A 24593-nucleotide genomic window follows, 5' to 3' on the forward strand; every position below is an offset into this window, starting at 1 on the left:
ATTGGGATGGGTTCACTTATAATTGGTTTACTTGGGTCCTGTACATGTACAGCTTGTGTTTCTACTACAGGTACAGGGATTATAGGCTGAGGGACTTTAGGTTTAGGGGGAGGGGACTTAGCAATAGGTTGACCTATAGGTCGTAAGGGTACCGGATAGCTGTCTCCAATTGAATCCTGAAGAATAGGGGCACTTATTGTAGGATGTGAACTGGGTTGGATAGTATGAGATGGAAGGTGAACGGGTGAAGATGGTACAGGAACATTAACAGGAGGGATTATAGGTGGAGGATGGTAATTGTCATGGTTACCAATAGGCTGTAAAGGCACTGGGTAATTGTCGGTTAAAGGCTCGAGGGGAACAGGGTTGCCTATAACTAGTTTGTTGTGAACTGGTGAAGGAGGATTGGGGAGGGGAAGATCTTCTGATGGTTGTTTACCAATAGGCTGTAAAGGCACTGGGTAATTGTCGGTTAAAGGCTCGAGGGGAACAGGGTTGCCTATAACTAGTTTGTTGTGAACTGGTGAAGGAGGATTGGGGAGGGGAAGATCTTCTGATGGTTGTTTACCAATAGGCTGTAAAGGCACAGGGTAATTGTCGGTTAAAGGCTCGAGGGGAACAGGGTTGCCTATAACTAGTTTGTTGTGAACTGGTGAAGGAGGATTGGGGAGGGGAAGATCCTTTGGTGGTTCTGCCTTCTCCACCTTAGGAGGTAGTGATAACCCAGGTGGTTTTTCATGTTTCAGTTTAGGAGATGGTGTAGGTTTTTGAGAGGAAATATTCGGTAATGATTCTACAGGTTTTGAGGATGAAACAAGCTTAGGTGTAGAAATCAAAGGTTTTGGAGTAGAAATTACAGGTTTTGGTGAAGAAATTACAGGTTTTGGTGAAGAAATCACTGGTTTTGGTGAAGAAATCACTGGTTTAGGTGATGATATTACAGGTTTTGGTGAAGAAATTAAAGGCTTAGGACCTGAAATCAAAGGTTTTGGATGTGTTATTTCGGGTTTTGGATCAGAAATGTCAGGTTTTAAAGTGGAATCTATGAGTTTTGGGGAAGAGATAGATGGTCTAGAAGGCATGTCTGTGTCATCCGGTTCCTGTATCACCTCGCTAGGTTCTTCATCTGTATTCCTCTTTAACATCAGCTGCCGATTAATTTCAGCTTTAAGAGCTGTCATGTCTATCTTCTCAATGGTACAGTCTTCAGATTCAGTAGCAGGAGTGGGTTCGATTTTGATGGTTGTCCGAGTCTCTTCATTTACCATTTGATCATTACTGACTGCTTCCTTCATTCTCCGAATTTCCTCGCGGACTTTTTGGCTCGGAGGCGCTGTTGGATTGTCCGGAAGGAGAAGGAGACGGCCAGCGATATCGGACTTTACCGATAGCTTCTCTATCTTTTCTGCATAAGATGCTGGAAATATTCCAAAATCTCCACTGTTTGTGTTAAATCCCATCAACCAGCCATTTCCTACGTCCTTCACCTTGTCTATGAAATTGTTGACGCGTAGTGCCATGTAACTATATGCCTCAGTGTCAGGGAGGTAGTCATATAGGGCTCGGTACTGCGCCATAACTGCTGAATAAATACAATAGTAAATAAAAATAAATAAATATACATGCAAACAATGAACAACAGCTGTTTACCATCATAACTGACGACTTGTTTTCTTAGTTGTTTACTTTTGTGGTATAACTAGATGTGGTTTTTTTTCATAATAAGTTAGAAGAAGCAAATCAAATGGTGGCTTGCCTTTTTTATAATTTTTTCACATGCCACAAATTTTAATTGTAGCTTATCTGTAATTTTATACTGATAAAGACAATTATTACATAATATTATGGATGCTTTCATGTATTTTCAGTATTTTAGGGAGGGGGACTGTAGTTTTCATCTAGATTTGTCCATCCCTTCATCTGTGAAAGTGCCTTCCTTTCTCGAGGAATTATCTTCAAACTTCACACACTTATAAAGCATCAAATAAGCTTGGACAAACTCTCAGGGTTTTTGGGTTAAGGTCACTTTAACTCTTACTTATCATTACTTTCAATATTTACCTTGAAACAGTCGGTGTGTCAGACTTTTTACCAATGTAGCAGAGAAATCCCCTCGTTATTTACTGATTTAAACCACTATCCTCCCAGCTGTTTACCAATGTAACTGACTATTCCCTGATCTGATTACCAATGTAACTGACTATTCCCTGATCTGTTTACCAATGTAACTGACTATTCCCTGATCTGTTTACCAATGTAACTGACTATTTCCCTCAGCTGTTTACCAATGTAACTGACTATTCCCCCAGCTGTTTACCAGTGTAACTGACTATTCCCCCAGCTGTTTACCAGTGTAAATGACTATCCCCAAGCTGTTTACCAATGTAACTGACTATTCCCCCAGCTGTTTGCCAATGTAACTGACTATTCCCCCAGCTGTTTACCAATGTAACTGACTATTCCCCCAGCTGTTTACCAATGTAACTGACTATTCCCCCAGCTGTTTACCAATGTAACTGACTATTCCCCCAGCTGTTTACCAATGTTGACTATTCCCCCAGCTGTTTACCAATGTAACTGACTATTCCCCCAGCTGTTTACCAATGTAACTGACTATTAACTGACTAACTGTTTGCCAACTTCTGACTATTCCCCCAGCCCCTGACTATTCCCCCAGCTGTTTACCAATGTAACTGACTATTCCCCCAGCTGTTTACCAATGTAACTGACTATTCCCCCAGCTGTTTACCAATGTAACTGACTATTCCCCCAGCTGTTTGCCAATGTAACTGACTATTCCCCCAGCTGTTTACCAATGTAACTGACTATTCCCCCACCTGTTTGCCAATGTAACTGACTATTCCCCCAGCTGTTTACCAATGTAACTGACTATTCCCCCAGCTGTTTACCAATGTAACTGTTTACCAATGTAACTGACTATTCCCCCAGCTGTTTACCAATGTAACTGACTATTCCCCCAGCTGTGACTATTCCCCCAGCTGTTTACCAATGTAACTGACTATTCCCCCAGCTGTTTACCAATGTAACTGACTATTCCCCCAGCTATTTACCAATGTAACTGACTATTCCCCCAGCTGTTTACCAGTGTAACTGACTATCCCCAAGCTGTTTACCAATGTAACTGACTATTCCCCAAGCTGTTTACCAGTGTAACTGACTATTCCCCTGTCTGTTTACCAATGTAACTGACTATTCCCCAAGCTGTTTACCAATGTAACTGACTATTCCCCTGTCTGTTTACCAATGTAACTGACTATTCCCCCACCTGTTTACCAATGTAACTGACTATTCCCCCAGCTGTTTACCAATGTAACTGACTATTCCCCCAGCTGTTTGCCAATGTAACTGACTATTCCCCCAGCTGTTTACCAATGTAACTGACTATTCCCCAAGCTGTGTACCAGTGTAACTGACTATTCCCCCAGCTGTTTACCAATGTAACTGACTATTCCCCCAGCTATTTACCAATGTAACTGACTATTCCCCCAGCCCAATGCTGACTTTACCAATGTAACTGACTATTCCCCAGCTGTTTACCAATGTAACTGACTATTCCCCCAGCTGTTTTCCAATGTAACTGACTATTCCCCCAGCTGTTTACCAATGTAACTGACTATTCCCCCCTGTTTGCCAATGTACTATTCCCCCAGCTGTTTACCAATGTAACTGACTATTCCCCCAGCTGTTTGCCAATGTAACTGACTATTCCCCCAGCTGTTTGCCAATGTAACTGACTATTCTCCCAGCTGTTTACCAATGTAACTGACTATTCCCCCAGCTGTTTACCAATGTAACTGACTATTCCCCCAGCTGTTTACCAATGTAACTGACTATTCCCCCAGCTGTTTACCAATGTAACTGACTATTCCCCCAGCTGTTTGCCAATGTAACTGACTATTCCCCCAGCTGTTTACCATTGTAACTGACTATTCCCCCAGCTGTTTGCCAATGTAACTGACTATTCCCCCAGCTGTTTACCAATGTAACTGAGCTGTTTACCAATGTAACTGTAACTGACTATTCCCCCAGCTGTTTACCAATGTAACTGACTACTGTTTGCCAATGACTGACTATTCCCCCAGCTGTTTACCACTGTAACTGACTATTCCCCCAGCTGTTTACCAATGTAACTGACTATTAACTGTTTAACTGACTATTCCCCCAGCTGTTTACCAATGTAACTGACTATTCCCCCAGCTGTTTACCATTGTAACTGACTATTCCCCCAGCTGTTTACCAATGTAACTGACTATTCCCCCAGCTGTTTACCAATGTAACTGACTATTCCCCAAGCTGTGTACCAGTGTAACTGACTATTCCCCCAGCTGTTTAGTAACTGACTATTCCCCCAGCTGTTTGCCAATGTAACTGACTATTCCCCCAGCTGTTTACCAATGTTGACTATTCCCCCAGCTGTTTACCAATGTAACTGACTATTCCCCCACCTGTTTGCCAATGTAACTGACTATTCCCCCAGCTGTTTACCAATGTAACTGACTATTCCCCCAGCTGTTTACCAATGTAACTGACTATTCCCCCAGCTGTTTACCAATGTAACTGACTATTCCCCCAGCTGTTTAACAATGTAACTGACTATTCCCCCAGCTGTTTGCCAATGTAACTGACTATTCCCCCAGCTGTTTACCCAATGTAACTGACTATTCCCCCACCTGTTTACCAATGTAACTGACTATTCCCCCAGCTGTTTACCAATGTAACTGACTATTCCCCCAGCTGTTTACCAATGTAACTGACTATTCCCCCAGCTGTTTACCAGTGTAACTGACTATTCCCCAAGCTGTTTACCAGTGTAACTGACTATTCCCCCAGCTGTTTGCCAATGTAACTGACTATTCCCCCAGCTGTTTACCAATGTAACTGACTATTCCCCAAGCTGTTTACCAATGTAACTGACTATTCCCTGATCTGTTTACCAATGTAACTGACTATTTCCCTCAGCTGTTTACCAATGTAACTGACTATTCCCTGATCTGTTTACCAATGTAACTGACTATCCCCAAGCTGTTTACCAGTGTAACTGACTATTCCCCAAGCTGTGTACCAATGTAACTGACTATTCCCCCAGCTGTTTACCAATGTAACTGACTATTCCCCCAGCTGTTTACCAGTGTAACTGACTGTTCCCCTGTCTGTTTACCAGTGTAACTGACTGTTCCCCCAGGCTGTTTACTTATTTAACTAAGCTGTTGCTGTTTACTTTATGAATCAACTACTCCCCTAGGTATTTAAATGCATAAACACTATTTCCGAACTGTAATTGCACTATTTCCAAGGGTTCGCGTTGGCTCTGTTGGTAAAGTGTCTACCATGCTTTCTCTGAGATGCGTTGTTCAACCTTCTCTACATAAGATTGTTTGTGTTTTTCTGGAATCTTATAAATGGACTGATCTTTGCTGCCATGATTGTGTCCTTGGGTTAAACACCTTATCTAATAACTCTGGATCACAAACAACTGGCCTCATATGTTTTAAAAAAGGCCACCAGGTACTATAAGGAGACCTGTCTCAAAATGACCCAGGATGTTCATAGGTGATGAAGCCAGCAAACAAATATACAAACAGCACTAGTTTCCTGGCTTCTTGATATTATAAAGAACTCAGGCGGTTTACTAGCAAATGTTTTAGTTTCAAAGCTTACTATTTCTCTAACTTTTAATTTGAAATTTTTAATTTTGGTAATTTAAACATATTAAGAACTATTCTATTTTCTTAGCTTCTAACAAGAAACAATATACTTTATGTTATACAGTAAAATTATTAAAGAACTTGAAATTTTATTTGGTTTTGTGTTGACAATGCTGGCCTGTTAGCTGTGTGTTGGTTTGAAAGCCAAAGCATTCTGTGGACTATATTCCTTTCCCTAAATAATTGACATGCCAATCAAGCAGAAAAACAGGTGAAACCGATGATTTTCATGATTTTTTTATATAAATTTACTTTAAATATGAAATGTTGACGAAAGATTAAACATGCAATTCAACAATTAGATTTTCACATCAATTTAAAAATAGATTATGCTAAATACGGACTTCGTAAAATACATGCTAAAGAACATCAGTTTTGGAGAGCATATAGTTACCACATGGTCTATCCATCCTTTCATCCGTCTTTCCATCTACCCTTTTTTTGTCCAGAACATAACTTTGCCCACAGTTATGCAAGTATTATAAAACTTTATGTATACACTAGTCATGTTAAGATGATGAACAGTGTACCAAATCCATAGCCCTTAACCCCATAATTACAGAGTTATTGCCCTTTGTTAAAAATTCACATCTGAAGCATAACTTTACTTGCATTAAATATACTTAAGCTTGATATATTCATAATTACAGATTTATTGCCTTTTTTAAAAGTTTTGTTTTAATCCAAAAAAACTGTTTTAGGGGAGCAGTAATTAAATAAAAGTTCTTATAACACAACCAGTGAAGATTTGAGTGTGACGTTTCAATGACTACACTGTCACCTTCATCAGACAAATGACCAGTATTCACTTGCGTATATAGTGTATGAGGCGGTAAAGAAACAACCAATTCTTTTTGTATTATATTTCTTTGTACACTAAAGCCTAAAATAGTGTGACAATATGGTAAACAGATTATAGAACCAATTTACTTCGCTTGATTTGTCTACCTTTCTTTAAAATGCATTAATCAGTTTCATATGTGGTTGTAGCTACAGATATTAAAATTGATTCACTTCCTGAAATTCAAATTTTTCAGATTACTGATATTTTTCTTAAATTTTTTTGTACATGTACATCTGAAACAAAGAAAATACAACAAGGTATTAAAAAATAATTCATGCATTTAAAGAAATTGAGCCAATATTACCTAATGGATAGTAGAATTCTTTTGTGTGAAGACAGCAACGTTGGATTACATCTGTGTAAACTTGTGTTAGTCAGTAGGCTTATTGTTCCAGATAGTTCTGTGTAGTTGTTGTCAATGTCTTGACCGAGTATAGAAAACCATAACGGGAGATATACAGGAAAACATGTGATTAAGGTTTCCTTCTGTGATACTTCCTGACAGTACTGGTACAATGCCAAGTGATATGTAGGTGTTATACATATACTTTATACAGTACCGTATATATCTAGCAGTAAGTCAATGTCAGGTAATAAGCCCACCCAGATCTGTCACGATTCCAGAGAAAGTGCCAGCTGTTTGTGCTATCAGCACATCTCCCTACTTTGAGTAAGAAACTACCAAGTTGGCCCCATGGGCAAGATAAATAAAGTCTTTTGTTTTTTATGACAAATTGGTTTGGTGCCTATTATCTCTGTCATCTATCCTCAATATTCATTATATCAGGACATACCCTACTGAAATCTATATATAGAAATTCTCATATTAGCACAATGCCTTTAAATCCTTGGACCTTTTTCTCTATCAGTTTTCACTTTGTATCATTTTAATGTATGACTGAGTGGAAATGTCTATCTATAAATGCAATTTTTTATCTGTAAAGTACAAATTCTTTATGTTATTGACATCATTTGTCATTACAGGAAGTGTTTGTGCCCCAGAATGGCCGTCGAGTTCTGTGGTACAGCTGTGGACCGACAGTATATGATGCTTCACATATGGGTCATGCAAGGTATGGACCTACAAAACTACAACAAATGTTCTCATAATAAATCCTTTGTCGTTAATTCTTTCCAATTAGAGACTTTTTATTCTTTCCATTCTCATTCTGCAAGAAAAGCTTCTTGAACTTTTTCAGATTCAAGTTTCATTTGGTAATTCCAAAATTGTGTTCAAAGGACAATCATTATAATTATAATTATAAAACACTCTTACTACTGTAAATATGTTACAAGTTTGATACCTAAAACATTGATATAAAATGATACTGAGCAGTCATTATGGATGACTACATGCAGAAACTCTGTGCTAGAATCTGGAAGGTTAATTAAACAGGACTGTACCAGAAAGTTTCGAAGTTAGTATATTAGGATAAGAAATTGACATCAAAATTTAAATTCTTTCACATTACACAAATTTGAGCACTTGCCATTTTTATAATTTGTAAGTTTAGAGACCTTTTTTTTTAAGCCTTAAAACAACATATTTTTATTGTCTGTAGAATAAAAAAGAAATACTGTCAAGCTCAATTCACTTCATAACCTAAATTATGTTGTTGTATTGACTTTAGGTCCTACATGTCCTTCGACATCCTGCGACGAGTGATGCAGGATTACTTTAACTACGATGTGTTCTACTGTATGAACATCACTGATGTTGATGACAAGGTAATCAGATTTTCTGTTCACCTCCACAAAGTACGTCATTATGGATAAAATGAAACTTTCATATGTAAAGTATTGGCTGATGAATATGTTAAACTTTGTTACTTAAATATTTATACAAAGGGGAATAAATAATATCATTTGCATTCAATCACATTAATAATATCACCCTGTATTGCCATGGAATCTTTCAGAAAAAATGTGAATGGAGTTTAGATCAGCTGATTATGTTAAGGAAGTGTTTTATCCAATACTTATCATTAATGCATCTTGTGTGTGGATCTCAAAAACATAGATAATTATATAACTGGCAAAGTGGAAATCAAATCTGATGTATTTCTAAATATCCTTTCAGATTATCAGAAGAGCCAGACAGAACTTTTTATGGGAAAATTACATAAGCGAAGGTCACCCTTGGAAAAAGGTCATGGACGACACGTTGCTGGCCATGAAGGTATAAGGCTGTTTAAGTGCAGTTTTGAGAAACATATGAAGAATATGATAGATGTTTCATTGTAATCCTTATCCCTGAAGAGTAACCTGTTATTGATAGTGAGAGACTTCATATCTAGATATCCTGTATTAAAATGTAATGAGGAATTTCAAAATTATCAATATAGTTGTACCTTCTCTGCTGCAGCCTTTCTCTGTAAAGTTGTACAGTTGTATAATTTCTACTGCAGTCCAGCTTTTCTCTTTAAAGTTATATTATTTCTGCTGCAGCCATTTTCCATAAAACTGACCAAAGAAACAGATCCAGACAAGAAAGCAATGTACGAGCGACAAAAAGCAAAAGTTGATGCGGCAGTAAACAACTTGGAGACTGTGATGAATAACCAATCAAAAGATGAGGCGGCTATTCAGGCAGCAAGGGAGGTAAGTTTGTTAGTGGTATGAATAAGACTGCAATTATGGCAGCACAGGAGGTGAGTCATCCAATTAATGCTTAAAATGAGGTAACTAGTCATGTAGCGCAAGAAGCAAGTCTGTCAGTTAATGGTCGGAATGAGGCCACTTTTCGAGCATAATATGACAATCAGGAATAATATGGAGGAGTTGCCTCCCTTTTGTAACAATCGATGAATTATGTTTAAGTGAACTCTTCTCTTGAAATGTCAATTCTTGATTCCTAAACATGTACAAATGTCAGAAGTTATGTGTATATTTGTATTAGAGAAACTTCATGTTTAAACCTCTCTAAAGTACAACACTTATCACTAACTTGTATATTGAATAAGAATGAACATGTGGCACATTTAGTTGAAAAAGTCAATATTCTGATTAAAAAGGGAAACATCTTGTACTTCACCTCCAGGATCAAGGAAGATAAGTTGGGTAGATCTTTCATTTTGCTACAAAATATTTTTTCAAGTATGCATGTACCTATGTCAGCTACAGGCCACCCTGACCTTCACCCCAGGTCAGAACTCAAGAACAGCAATCAAATTTTTCTTTAGAAAATAGCCAAGATCTGAAAGTGGTTCAGACTCTGTACAAGAATTTTATTGCAAAAGGAAAAGAAGTTGACTTTTGAAATACAGAACTTGTCTGTAGTTCAAATATAAAACCAGATACCAAATGTTTACTTGGTAATCAAAATATTCTTTCACTATATATACAGAATCTGTTGGAGTCTTCGAAGGACATTATCTCAGATTGGTTGGATCAAAACCATGGGTCAGAGGTTACAGACAACTCCATCTTCTTAAGTCTGCCCAAGCGGTTTGAGGAGGACTATCACAAGGACATGGAATCTCTTAATGTAAGTACAGGGACACACTGGTCAATCTCTCATTGTAAGTACAGCACAGGGACGCAGTGGTCAGTCTCTCAATGTAAGCACAGGGACACACTGGTCAATCTCTCAATGTAAGTACAGCACAGGGACACCGTGGTCAATCTCTCATTGTAAGTACAGCACAGGGATGCAGTGGTCAGTCTCTCAATGTAAGCACAGGAACACACTGGTCAATCTCTCAATGTAAGTACAGCACAGGGACACCGTGGTTAATCTCTCATTGTAAGTACAGCACAGGGATGCAGTGGTCAATCTCTCAATGTAAGTACAGGGACACAGTGGTCAATCTCTCATTGTAAGTACAGCACAGGGACACAGTGGTCAATCTCTCATTGTAAGTACAGCACAGGGACACAGTGGTCAATCTCTCATTGTAAGTACAGCACAGGGATGCAGTGGTCAATCTCTCAATGTAAGTACAGGGACACATTGGTCAATCTCTCAATGTAAGTACAGCACAAGGACACAGTGGTCAATCTCTCATTGTAAGTACAACACAGGGATACAGTGGTCAATCTCTCAATGTAAGCACAGGGACACACTGGTCAATCTCTCATTGTAAGTACAGCACAGGGACACAGTGGTCAATCTCTCATTGTAAGTACAGGGACAGACTGGTCAATCTCTCGATGTAAGTACAGCACAGGGACACAGTGGTCAATCTCTCATTGTAAGTACAGCACAGGGACACAGTGGTCAATCTCTCATTGTAAGTACAGCACAGGGACACAGTGGTCAATCTCTCATTCTCATTGTAAGCACAGGGACACAGTGGTCAATCTCTCATTGTAAGTACAGCACAGGGACACAGTGGTCAATCTCTCATTGTAAGTACAGCACAGGGACACAGTGGTCAATCTCTCATTGTAAGTACAGCACAGGGACACAGTGGTCAATCTCTCATTGTAAGTACAGGGACACACTGGTCAATCTCTCAATGTAAGTACAGGGACACACTGGTCAATCTCTCAATGTAAGTACAGCACAGGGACACAGTGGTCAATCTCTCATTGTAAGTACAGCACAGGGACACAGTGGTCAATCTCTCAATGTAAGTACAGGGACACACTGGTCAATCTCTCAATGTAAGTACAGCACAGGGACACAGTGGTCAATCTCTCATTGTAAGTACAGCACAGGGACACAGTGGTCAATCTCTCATTGTAAGTACAGCACAGGGACACAGTGGTCAATCTCTCAATGTAAGTACAGCACAGGGACACAGTGGTCAATCTCTCAATGTAAGTACAGCACAGGGACACAGTGGTCAATCTCTCATTGTAAGTACAGCACAGGGACACAGTGGTCAATCTCTCATTGTAAGTACAGGGACACACTGGTCAATCTCTCAATGTAAGTACAGCACAGGGACACAGTGGTCAATCTCTCATTGTAAGTACAGCACAGGGACACAGTGGTCAATCTCTCATTGTAAGTACAGCACAGGGACACAGTGGTCAATCTCTCTAAGTACAGCACAGGGACACTCAATGTAAGCACAGGGACACAGTGGTCAATCTCTCGATGTAAGTACAGCACAGGGACACAGTGGTCAATCTCTCAATGTAAGTACAGCACAGGGACACAGTGGTCAATCTCTCAATGTAAGTACAGGGACACACTGGTCAATCTCTCGATGTAAGTACAGCACAGGGACACAGTGGTCAATCTCTCATTGTAAGTACAGCACAGGGACACAGTGGTCAATCTCTCTTTGTAAGTACAGGGACACACTGGTCAATCTCTCGATGTAAGTACAGCACAGGGACACAGTGGTCAATCTCTCGATGTAAGTACAGCACAGGGATACAGTACAGCACAGGGATACAGTGGTCAATCTCTCAATGTAAGCACAGGGACACAGTGGTCAATCTCTCATTGTAAGTACAGCACAGGGACACAGTGGTCAATCTCTCAATGTAAGTACAGCACAGGGACACAGTGGTCAATCTCTCATTGTAAGTACAGCACAGGGACACAGTGGTCAATCTCTCATTGTAAGTACAGCACAGGGACACAGTGGTCAATCTCTCATTGTAAGTACAGGGACACACTGGTCAATCTCTCGATGTAAGTACAGCACAGGGACACAGTGGTCAATCTCTCATTGTAAGTACAGGGACACAGTGGTCAATCTCTCATTGTAAGTACAGCACAGGGACACAGTGGTCAGTCTCTCATTGTAAGTACAGCACAGGGACACAGTGGTCAATCTCTCTTTGTAAGTACAGCACAGGGACACAGTGGTCAATCTCTCTTTGTAAGTACAGCACAGGGACACAGTGGTCAATCTCTCAATGTAAGCACAGGGACACACTGGTCAATCTCTCGATGTAAGTACAGCACAGGGACACAGTGGTCAATCTCTCATTGTAAGTACAGCACAGGGACACAGTGGTCAATCTCTCATTGTAAGTACAGCACAGGGACACAGTGGTCAATCTCTCAATGTAAGTACAGGGACACAGTGGTCAATCTCTCATTGTAAGTACAGCACAGGGATACAGTGGTCAATCTCTCAATGTAAGTACAGCACAGGGACACAGTGGTCAATCTCTCATTGTAAGTACAGCACAGGGACACAGTGGTCAATCTCTCATTGTAAGTACAGCACAGGGACACAGTGGTCAATCTCTCATTGTAAGTACAGCACAGGGACACAGTGGTCAATCTCTCAATGTAAGTACAGGGACACAGTGGTCAATCTCTCCATGTAAGTACAGGGACACAGTGGTCAATCTCTCATTGTAAGTACAGGGACACACTGGTCAATCTCTCATTGTAAGTACAGCACAGGGACACAGTGGTCAATCTCTCAATGTAAGTACAGCACAGGGACACAGTGGTCAATCTCTCAATGTAAGTACAGGGACACAGTGGTCAATCTCTCAATGTAAGTACAGGGACACAGTGGTCAATCTCTCAATGTAAGTACAGCACAGGGACACAGTGGTCAATCTCTCATTGTAAGTACAGGGACACAGTGGTCAATCTCTCAATGTAAGTACAGCACAGGGACACAGTGGTCAATCTCTCATTGTAAGTACAGCACAGGGACACAGTGGTCAATCTCTCAATGTAAGTACAGCACAGGGACACACTGGTCAATCTCTCATTGTAAGTACAGCACAGGGACACAGTGGTCAATCTCTCAATGTAAGTACAGCACAGGGACACAGTGGTCAATCTCTCAATGTAAGTACAGCACAGGGACACAGTGGTCAATCTCTCAATGTAAGTACAGTACAGGGACACACTGGTCAATCTCTCAATGTAAGTACAGCACAGGGACACAGTGGTCAATCTCTCAATGTAAGTACAGCACAGGGACACAGTGGTCAATCTCTCTTTGTAAGTACAGCACAGGGACACAGTGGTCAATCTCTCAATGTAAGTACAGCACAGGGACACAGTGGTCAATCTCTCAATGTAAGTACAGCACAGGGACGCACTGGTCAATCTCTCAATGTAAGTACAGCACAGGGACACAGTGGTCAATCTCTCATTGTAAGTACAGCACAGGGACACAGTGGTCAATCTCTCAATGTAAGTACAGCACAGGGACTCTTACTTATCTCTACGTACAAGCAAATATAACTATGTTTAGAATTAACTCAGTAAAGATGTGATATTATAGTTATTGTCCTTTAAGGATTTACTCCTACAGGTCTGTAAAGAGATGTGTGGACTCCTTGGATTCATGACTTTTAGCTTTGTTGAACACTATATATCTGACATGTGGTGCTACCATTAAGAATGATAACTGGATCATTGTTTAAACCTGCTGTATATTCAGGTACTACCAGCCGATGTCCTGACCAGGGTCACAGAATACATCCCTGAAGTCATTGACTACGTCCAGAAGATCATTGACAATAATTTTGCGTAAGTTTGTTTGTTATATTAGATAAATGTACCTTTTATTCTGTGATTTTAAGCCCACCATCATCAGATGATGGACTACTCAAATCATCCTACATCCATGATCTTTTATCCATCCGTCCGTCCATAAACACTTTTTGTTATCATTATTTCTTGAGAAGTACTGTATGGATCTTTCTCAAATTTTTAGGTTTTCCTTGGTCCATAATTGTGCCTGTTTGATCTTGTGTCTTATAACAAAACAAACCATGGGACCAGGAAGATAAATGTGATTAATATATAAATGTTGGTTTTGTCCCCCTTGAGTGCTGGAGCTAAAATGGCCATAAGAAGATGTATTGATGGATATAGTGATTGTATTACTGTAGTCTGATTGAAATCATAACATGATCTGGGCTCCTGTTCCAGTTCTAATTCTCTATCAAGATTTCTGAGTAGTCTTAAGCTTAATTAAATCATTCTTGGAATTTTATTTAATGACTGTTGAAAATATTTCAGATACGAGTCCAATGGATCTGTGTACTTTAAGACAAATGAATTCTCAGACACTGATGGTCATTTCTACGGCAAGCTGGTCCCTGAGGCGGTCGGTGATGCCAACGCCCTGAATGAAGGGGAAGGTAATTCTGTATTTTAGTTTATATATAGATATCAAGCATGGGCGTTGATGGATGTGATTCATTAGATAATTACTAAACAATAGATAACTGGTAAATATGATAAGTTGATATAAAGTGAATTTGAGGTAGAGGAAGTGCTTATTACAGGTATTTCTAATGTTACTGATAATTCATTGTTGTAATGATATCAGTTCAAAAAGTACTGTTATGTAGGTATACTGACTCTCACTGTATCCAAAAAGACTGAGAGGGGATAGTCAATAAGTGTCTAGTGATGATGCAGAAACTATTCAGTGTTTATGTGAAAGAGCAATAGAATCAATACTGATTCAATTCCTTCACATTTATACATTCTTTTTAACTTAGTATCAGTTTTATTGTCTTCTCCTTGACTGTCACCTATACCTAGAAAATCTACCCGGATATGTATTGATGACTTCAGGTATACAGTAAAATTGGTTTATAGCATTTTAATGGACTATTGTTAATGAGTGTTAAATTTGTAATTAATTGTGAACTTGAAGATCTTCTTTCAATGTAGAAATGTTAGCTGGGTGTTTGATTTTTGCACATCATTGACATTTGCACTATTTTCATTGACATTTGCAATTTTCATTGACAGTGAACACAGCTGAGTTAAATCCCTCATGAATGATATGAAGTATAGACTATGTGCTATTTTTAGACATTAAAAGTACACAATTTATCTGTAATTTAAGGTGAACTCAGTGTCTCTGAATCTCAGCTAGGACAGAAGAAAAGTCAAAATGACTTCGCTCTTTGGAAAGCTTCAAAACCAGGTGAACCATCGTGGGATTCTCCATGGGGCAAGGTAAGCAGTCGGAAGTGGAAATACTTCAAACATGGAGATTTTTGTTTTACAATTATAATAAGATTAACTTAAAGTTTTACAGCAACATACAAATGTCTCAAGGTTCTATCAGTAAAGAGAAAATCAACACCATGTTACGTTCCTTTATACTTTGAGATAGATAACTGGTTGTTGATCACAAAAATCTGGATTGCGTTGTCTGTAAAGAAGTACGTATTTTCTACATTTGAAAAAACAAATTAAGATATTTTTACCACATAGGGTCGCCCTGGCTGGCACATTGAATGTTCTGTGATGGCAAGCTGCATCCTAGGAGAATCTTTAGATATCCATACCGGAGGATTTGATCTCAAGTTTCCTCACCATGACAATGAGTTGGCTCAGTCAGAGGTTTGTAGTGGTGCCTTGTAATGTACTGTCTGGTCATTGTGTAGTATCAGTTTTATAAGGGAGGACAGTCCCTTTAAGATTTTAGGGAAACCTTTCCATACATCGACATCCACAGAAAATACAAAAACCCTATTTGGTATATAATTTTAGTTACTTTACAGCTCAGATCATGAAAAACATAAAGATACAGAGTACTTACATCCAACTCCTAGATGAAAAGCATCACTTTTTGATTGTTTTTCAAAATTTTTTTCCAGCCTCTTATACAGCTGTATATTCAGTGTAGTAGCCACCAGATACTACAAGGAGCCCCTACCTCAAAATGTCCCTGGTTGTTCATCGGGCGATAAAATCAACCAATCACACAACTATAATTGAATTTTTTAACATGTTTAAGGAATTTCTGTGTCTTAATTTTCACCGAAAATTTTTTTTATCTTTAATGGTGTTTCTAACAGTCTTATATGGAATAATTATATTAATACATGTTAATTATAATACTGATGTGGGAAGTTTCACTGGGAAATAATTCACAAGTTTGCACTTTTACTGCAAGAAATATTCTGATTATGACCTAGTGCACAAAATATAGGTTAATTCCACTAATTCAATTTTTATTCATTCATGCAGGCCTATTACCAAAATGACAACTGGGTCCGTTACTTCCTCCACTCTGGACATCTGACCATCGACGGATGTAAAATGTCCAAATCACTAAAGAACTTCATTTCCATCAAGGAAGCACTTACGAAACACACCTCTCAACAGCTGCGTTTACTCTTTCTTCTCCATGCCTGGAAAGACACGCTAGACTATGGGGAAAACAGCATGGAGGTGGCACTTAAGTATGAAAAGAATTTCAAGGTAAGTATTACAATGTATCTCATCATGGGAAATTGACTTCAAAATAAACCATGAATTATACCTCAGGTATGGGTAGAAAGATACAGCATGTTATAGAATCTAAAAAAAACCTGGGAAGAGAAGAACAATGAAAACCTCAACATGTATAATGTCTTGTGTATACTGTCAACTCATCGATAAATGGTAGATTATTCATTTTTATTCAATTTAAATGCATGTAATAATTTTGGAGTTATTGCCCTTTACTTGAAAGTATAAGGTCTACTCAGTCAGTAACACTTGGCAGACTTAACTTTTAACGAAAGAACAAAATTATTGTGCTATTATTAGCCCACTATCATCAGAAGGTTGGCTGTTCAAATCACCGTTTATGCATTGTCCAGTGTTATGGGTCCGTCAGTCTGTCTATTCTGAAACAATTTTTGTTCTCACTTTCATGAAAAGTTCGGGATGGATCATTTTCAAATTTCATATATAGGTTCCCTTGGTCATTAATTGTGCCTTTTAGATTCTGTTGTTAAATCAAAAACTGAAATGACTGCCAGGCAGTCATCTTGGAATTTGACTGTGAAAGATTGTTATTATCCCCAGCAAAACACAGTTGCAGGGGATATTAATTTGGGCTCTGTTCACGCAGTTCAACAGAACTTTCTGTAGATATTATGTAAGTGCTGTAGTTGTGCCTTTTGATATTGCCAGCTTTCATTTTTCATAATTTCTTATTTTGGGACTGATCCATAAAAAAATGGCTTACAGGTGGCCATCTTGGATTTTGACTAGGAAAGTTTGATGTGGTTATTTCTGTGGGAGTTTGAATGGATCTTCATACTATTTCATTAATTGGTTCCATTCAATTTCTAGTCATGCCCATTTGGTTTTGGAACTGATCAGAAAAACAAAATAGCTGACAGGCTGACCTCAGTTTAAGGTTATCATCATTATTTCTCAAGAGGAATTTATAAATTTCAAATAATACAGAGCAAAAGCGAAGAAAACAAAGAAAAGATTCAACTTTTAAAGATCAAACAATATGATTGGCACTGGTGGCAAGAATGCTCTGGGATCTCTTGTTGATTAAGTCGTGGCATTTTATAGATTCATTTGTACAGTGTCCACTTGATATCTGGAATGATTACATCAAAATCAAAGAGGAATTAAACTTACCCATTAATTTACATGTCGAATGGTCATCATAATTCAACCATTATTTATTTCATAACCTGTACCTGTATTTTAACTGTTGTTTTTATTTGAACATTAATCTTGTAATATCTTTATCATTCAGATACTTGTACAATTGATGACTGTGGTATGTGATGTTATGACCAACAATACTGTTATTATTTGTTATTTACAAATTGTTAGATGGAAGCAATACATTCATTCAGCAGATAACCACAAGAAATTTTCACTGTCTGTTTAGGAGTTTTTCTTGACGGTTAAAGATGTCCTTCGATTGACCCCTAGTACAGGAGTTGCAGCGTTTGAGAAGTGGACAGATGATGAAGTACAGATGAATGAAACGTAAGAGAAAGTGGCCATTGATTTATATCTCATAATGTATTCATACGGAGCTCTTCCACGGTAAATGTCAAGCAATTAATGAAACTGATCCGTTTTCTTAGAAATATATTTATCTGGAAGAAAATGACTGAATTTATACATGTTAGGTTTTATTGTCTGTGATTTGATTTTCTGTTTCATTTAAATACAGCTACCTTGCCATGAGACATGATGTACACTTAGCCTTGTGTGGTGAGTATGCGTCGCATGAATTAACGGTTTACTTAAATCTATTAATTGATTGGTCTTTGAAACAAAACAGTCTGCTTTCAGAATTCCATAATCCTGTAAATATGATTTTACCTCAGTGTGATACGGAATCTAAATGTAACAAATCTAGATACTGGTTGTCCTGTAAATAGTATATATTTTGTTTATTTTAGTAATATAGGGGGGTACCAGGAAATTTTTCTGTAAATGTTCTAGCAGACTTTTAGCAAAAATTGCTGGTGGAGTCTGTTGTCTGGTGTTTTACTTAGAATTAGAGGACCTTACATTAGTGTCCGTGTGATATAGAATTTATAAGACAAGTTCAGTCATTTGAAATATATTACAAGTTTAATCAATTCCATGCTGCATCTACTGCAATTTTGGAAAAATTAAGCAATAACTCTCAAATTAATTAAGACAGACTTATCTTGACTCTACTAAGACAATTATATGATGTCATCAAAAGTGACTTATTTATGACATCACAATATTGTTATGACACATTTTTTACAAAGTTTATGACATTGCTATATGACATGATACAACAGGCAAGTTTCATGATAAACCTCTATAGTATAAATGTTAGAAACTCATCAGGATTGTTGATTTTATGTTTGTACAGATTCTATCAACACTCGTCAGACAATGGAAGTGATGAGGGACGCAATATCTGCCTGTAACATCTACATCACCAAATGTAAGGTGGACAAACGCCTCCCCAATCGCATGCTGCTGAAAAACATGGCAAGCTACATCACAGACATGCTCAAGGTAAACTTTATATCTTTCATCATGTTTCTTTGGTTTTGTGTAATAGTTGGTTTCTTTTTATTTTTCTGTTTTTGTATTTTCCTTTCTTTTATGCCTATGAGCTAGTAAAGATAGTTACTTACCTTCTCCAGAATGTGAGGGAAACTTTAACTTAGAGTTTGAGTTACTTCTATCTAACCTTGATACAATTAATAACCAATTACAAAAAAGTCAAAAAAATAAAAACTGAAATTTTAGGTGCAAGAAGAAAAAGGATATTTTTAACAACAAGTACATTTGACATTTAAGTGAAGCTAAAGTACATTTCAATTGATAAACATTGTGCTGAACTTTTGTGGTGAACTTTCAGATTTTTGGTGCCATTGATACAGATACAACAATAGGATTTCCCCAGGGTGGAAAGGCTGGTACTGATGTAAGTTTGATAATAAAAATGTTAAATATCAAATATTAATAGATCTGTTTTATGTTTTATTGTCTGTTTAATCAACTGGCATTCAAATGGAGCTATGGTTGATTCAATAATGCCTTGTTTTGAATAAGCAATGATTAATAAATTGCATGCTGTTTTTATTCATGCAATAAGCAGATGTGTGATAATAGGTCCAACCAGTCTGTAGAAATATCAGTCATAAACCTCCTTCTTCCTCTTGCCTGGACATTGTAAATCTGAGTGAACTATCAGAATGGGAGTTATTACCAGGTCGGTACTCGGTTCACAGGAATTACTAATCTGAACTCAGGAAACTTCCGTCAAAAGTTTCCTCCATTACAAATGCAAAAATAAAATGAGAATTAATTCCTGCCATATTGTCTATTTCACATAAAGTCGGTTCCTTCATACATGTATTTTCCATTTTTTTGTTAACTATAGTTGGAAGAAACCGTAATGCCTTACCTTCAAACATTCGCTCAGTTCCGGGATGATGTGAGGAAAGTTTCTCGAGAACAGAAAGGTTGGTATAAAAGTACATGGTTACTATTTCACTATGTAGTTTGTGTAATTCATCAGATTTTTCTGTCAGAGATATACAGCTTATAGATTAGGGCCTTTTCAAATTGCTCATTGCTTGTGGTCTTACATATCAGTCCGTCCGCTGATTCATATATCCACGTACACAATTTTGAATTCTTTTTACCATGCTTTTCTGAATCTGAAGAAGAATATAAAGTTGTGTGTGCAGCATTTTGAGCTAAAATAGAATTTTGTCATTTAAAGCTTGGGGACTTCTGTAAACAACTGCCCAAGTTATCTCTGAATCATCATGAACCATTGGTTGTAAGTGACATATTAGATTACAACATTTAAAGTTTGTTATCACTTTCAGTAGAACTTCCGGGATCTCCTTGAAACTTTACAGATATGTTCAGTGGGTTTTTATATAGATTATATTAGAAAAACAATATTGTAGTAATGCTTAACTGATTGTGTTTTTAAAAGTGGTTGACATCCTGAAGATTTGTGACCAAGTCCGCGATGATACTTTGCCAAATCTGGGTGTGAGACTAGAGGACCATGAAGACAGACCTACAGCTATTAAACTGGTTGATCGGGAAACTCTCCTAAAAGAGAGGGAGGAAAAGCTCAGGCAACAGGAACAGAAGCAAAAGGAAAAAGAACGCAAGAAGAAGGAACAGGAAGCAGCAAAGGTATAAATTAATTATAGGTTTTTTATGATCGCGATTTTCAGTAAATATTCAATAATTTCTTCACATAGTGTATTGACAAGGATTGATCAAAAGTATTCCAACATAACACAATTAACGTATGGATCTTGATTGAGATTTTTGAAAATTACTTTTAATGTGTAACATATCAAGGGGAGGGGAAAACATTTACTTCTGTTGGTAGTATGATGGGAACCAAAACAAATAGACAGGTATTTGTTATAAATCTATGGTCTTATAAGAAAGGTATTTGTTATATACCTGTGGTCTTATTAGACAGGTATTTTTATAAACCTGTGGTCTTATAAGACAGGTATTTGTTATAGCTGTGGTCTTATAAGACAGGTGTTTGTTACAGCTGTGGTCTTATTAGATAGGTATTTGATATAAACATGTGATCTTTTAAGACAGGTATTTGTTATAAACATGTGGTCTCATTAGACAGGTATTTGTTATGACCATGTGGTCTTATTTGACAGGTATTTGTGATAAACATGTGGTCCTAATAGACAGGTATTTGTTATAAACCAATGGCTTTTATCAGGAATATGTTATGCACCAATGACCTTTATAGACAGGATTGTCTGTGTTTTAATACAACTAAGTCACTTGTAGCCGTAGTTTATTGTGTGTTACCTAATTCATTGAATGGTATATCTGTAGTTGTAGGATATAACCACACAAGAGATTGATGTTTTGTGTGCTTAGGAACAACATATGAATTCCTCCTTCTGTTTATCTCAGCATGTTTCTTAAAATATTTACAATGCCTGTATGTTTTGTGTGATTAGGCGGCTAAAGAGGCACAAGCGAGAATTCCTCCATCAGAACTCTTCAGGAAGGAGACCAGTAAATACTCTCAATTTGATGACAAGGTGAGTTTTTAAAGAAACATGTATAGGCGCTAAATAAAGAGTTCATAAAATGAAGGACATGGTAAACAAAATGATGGAATTTGGGTTTCTGTTTTGTTTAATGAGAGAATGAATCATAAAGGAAGAACTTATGGAGGGGTACCTGTTATAAACCTGAAGGGAATAATTATTTTTGTTGTTAGTAACGTAGAGTTCCAGTTTCTGTGAGTTATGCAGGTCTGAGAACCCCAGCTATCTGACTGAATCATCCCTTTTTTCAGGGTATTCCTACTCACGATGCTGAGGGAAAGGAACTCGCAAAATCTGCAATTAAAAAACTTAATAAGATGTACGAAGCTCAGGAAAAGACCTATAACAAGTTTCTGAAGAGTCAGGAGGGCGGAGCCACAGGAAACTCTGACCAATGATAGTTCTTCATCAGATTTGATGGATTCTTAATTGTTGTGACTATATTGTGTAACATTTGACACTAAGCGTTTAAACAGCTTGAAATACAAGTCAGTCAATCTTAGGAAAGGACATTTTTGATTCATGGGCAGAATGATCCAACTTGAAATCTTACATTTTTGTTTGATCTGCCTATTAAAACCAGCAAGTGAGATTTACTGTAGTACGATAACTCAGTAAATTTTTAGGCAAGTAATATCACTCAAACTTTCCACATTTAATGTTGTAATGTAGAATGTAGTGTGTTATCAGTAGTTAAAGATTTATGTGTAGAATATGATCATACTTATACACTAATATACTTATAATGAGAATGAGACAAATGTGAATTTTGAATCTTGAATTTCTCACAGGCAGTCATATTTGAAGAACACTGTATACCTATAAGGTCAACATAGCTGACAGTACACAATTAGCTTATCATTAACAGAAGTTGCTGAGTTTTAAGCAGCATCGTAAGATTAACTATTTAATTTTCAATTTGAAATATTAACATTTTTAATTATATGGTACAGAAGAAGGAGGTTACCAAGTGCTCTCTGTATAAGTGTATGTTTTATACAGCTTTTTCTCATCAGTATATCATATGTAACAGTGTATACAAGTATGTATCCATAGTAACCTGTAGAGCTTTTTGCCGCTAGTAGATCACTGTAACAGTGTACAATTGTGTGTTGATATTAACTTGTTGTGGGCCATTCAATGTCATTATATTGTTGTGACCAAGCTGTAAGTGTACAAGTATATACTACCTAAATATCTCTCCTAAAATGAGAGGCTCACAAATAATTACTACTTTTCCTCTTGTGTAATCAGGCTTGTATTTAAAAAAAAACAACGCAATTATTAAGTGCTTAGAAAATACATGTGTAATATACTAAGGAAACCAATAGTTTATTTAGAGGATAAGGAGAATAATCTTCTCATCAACTTGGAATGTCCTCAATGATTTTGTCATATTTATTTATTTATGTGTTTTTATGTGAAAAATGTTGCAGATTTTCTTATGTAGATCCAGATTGCGAAGCATTTTCATCGCTATTTTACAGAAATCTACACAACAACACTTTTTTTGTTTTATGTTTCATTTTTTGTGTGTATGTGTAGTCTGAATCAAACTTATATGTGATACAGAGGTTCACCTTAAAGACCTGTCAAGATTATAACATGAGACGGTTATTTTGAGTGATAAAAGACTAGTCACAGTATGCTCCCGTATATTGTCCTGATCTTATTTTGAGATCGTATATTTAAAACTCACCTTTAATTTTTAATGGATAATTTGATTTGAATTTCTCCGAGAAAATTCCTAAAGACAGAAAGAAAAATGGATGATGTCCAGAAAATGCCTGGCAGTACCTAAACACTGGCCCTCTAATGTGATTACTAGTCATGTCAATGATTAAAGTGGACACTGCTTCTTATTCAGATAAAAATGCTGTCTCCGTTCTCAGTTTCACAACTTCGCAGTAATAACTATTTGAGACTGATCTTCCAGCATCGGTCTTGCACAGAACATCTATTGTTAAAACTATACAACAGTCAAACATTTATAAATCAATTCAAAAGTTTTGTGATCTAAATCTCTGTTCACTGTTAAATTAATGCTCTTATCATAAAACATCTTTAAAAGACTTTGAAATATTCACTGAAATTAGTGAACGATATGTGACTCTTTTGTATCATCCATTATTTTATCATTTTGATGAAGATTCAAGAAATATGACTTAAAATAGCATACATACTATCTATGGCAACATCATTACATCTAGTTTATTGTACCTGGCTAGAATATAATGGTCAAACTTGTATGGGTCCATCAGACCGTTAAAGTCACTAGTCCCAAATGGCTGTATTAAATTTTTTAGGTGTTTTGACATTTGTATTTCTGAATGAAACATAATGTAAAAATGTGTATTGTCTTGTTCATTTCGTTAATATATCCATCTTCACAAGTTTGAAGATTTTTTTCCCTAACACCACAGGGATTTGACACCTGTGCTTAACACTGTATATGTATACCTACATATGTAGGTAAGTACTATATATGGTCAGTAAGTCCCTCGGGATGTAGTCTCTAATCATTTTACCTCTCTTTATGCACATGTCATTTTCTTTAGCTAAAACACAAAAATAAAGCAATGGAATCCAGTGTATGTTCTTTTTTTTTTCAATTTCACATCAGTCTGTCTGTAGAGATACACAATTTACAAGTCAACAAAGTTATATGTTCATTGTTACCTGTCTGTAATACATGTGTACTTATTTTCTTGACAAAAATTCATCCCCTACATGACCTTCATTTCTTGTTAGAGGTTCATCCCTTAAACCTTTAAGTGATAACAGAAATTTATTGTCATAAAACGTTCAATCCTTCG

At 37.2% G+C, this 24593-nt stretch overlaps 1 protein-coding gene across 1 annotated transcript in view; it reads left to right on the top strand.

The window, feature by feature from the left end:
• Positions 1-24367, top strand: part of LOC132548352 (cysteine--tRNA ligase, cytoplasmic-like) — a 194891-nt gene extending 170524 nt beyond the window's left edge. Inside the window, exons 4-21 of the mRNA XM_060212208.1 lie at positions 7555-7643; positions 8202-8298; positions 8651-8749; positions 9019-9171; positions 9917-10057; positions 13890-13978; positions 14474-14595; positions 15315-15427; positions 15689-15817; positions 16448-16681; positions 18105-18205; positions 18396-18436; positions 19077-19225; positions 19575-19640; positions 20100-20181; positions 20667-20875; positions 21685-21768; positions 22029-24367. Of these exons, the coding sequence (XP_060068191.1) occupies positions 7555-7643; positions 8202-8298; positions 8651-8749; positions 9019-9171; positions 9917-10057; positions 13890-13978; positions 14474-14595; positions 15315-15427; positions 15689-15817; positions 16448-16681; positions 18105-18205; positions 18396-18436; positions 19077-19225; positions 19575-19640; positions 20100-20181; positions 20667-20875; positions 21685-21768; positions 22029-22175 (2145 nt within the window). The 3' untranslated portion in view covers positions 22176-24367. The remainder of the gene's footprint in view (positions 1-7554; positions 7644-8201; positions 8299-8650; positions 8750-9018; positions 9172-9916; positions 10058-13889; positions 13979-14473; positions 14596-15314; positions 15428-15688; positions 15818-16447; positions 16682-18104; positions 18206-18395; positions 18437-19076; positions 19226-19574; positions 19641-20099; positions 20182-20666; positions 20876-21684; positions 21769-22028) is intronic.
• The last annotated feature ends 226 nt before the right edge of the window (positions 24368-24593 follow it).

The sequence above is a fragment of the Ylistrum balloti genome, unplaced genomic scaffold, assembly GCF_031769215.1.
Source record: "Ylistrum balloti isolate Yb309-2 unplaced genomic scaffold, AGI_CSIRO_Ybal_v1 Utg370010, whole genome shotgun sequence".
Classification (NCBI taxonomy): domain Eukaryota; kingdom Metazoa; phylum Mollusca; class Bivalvia; order Pectinida; family Pectinidae; genus Ylistrum; species Ylistrum balloti.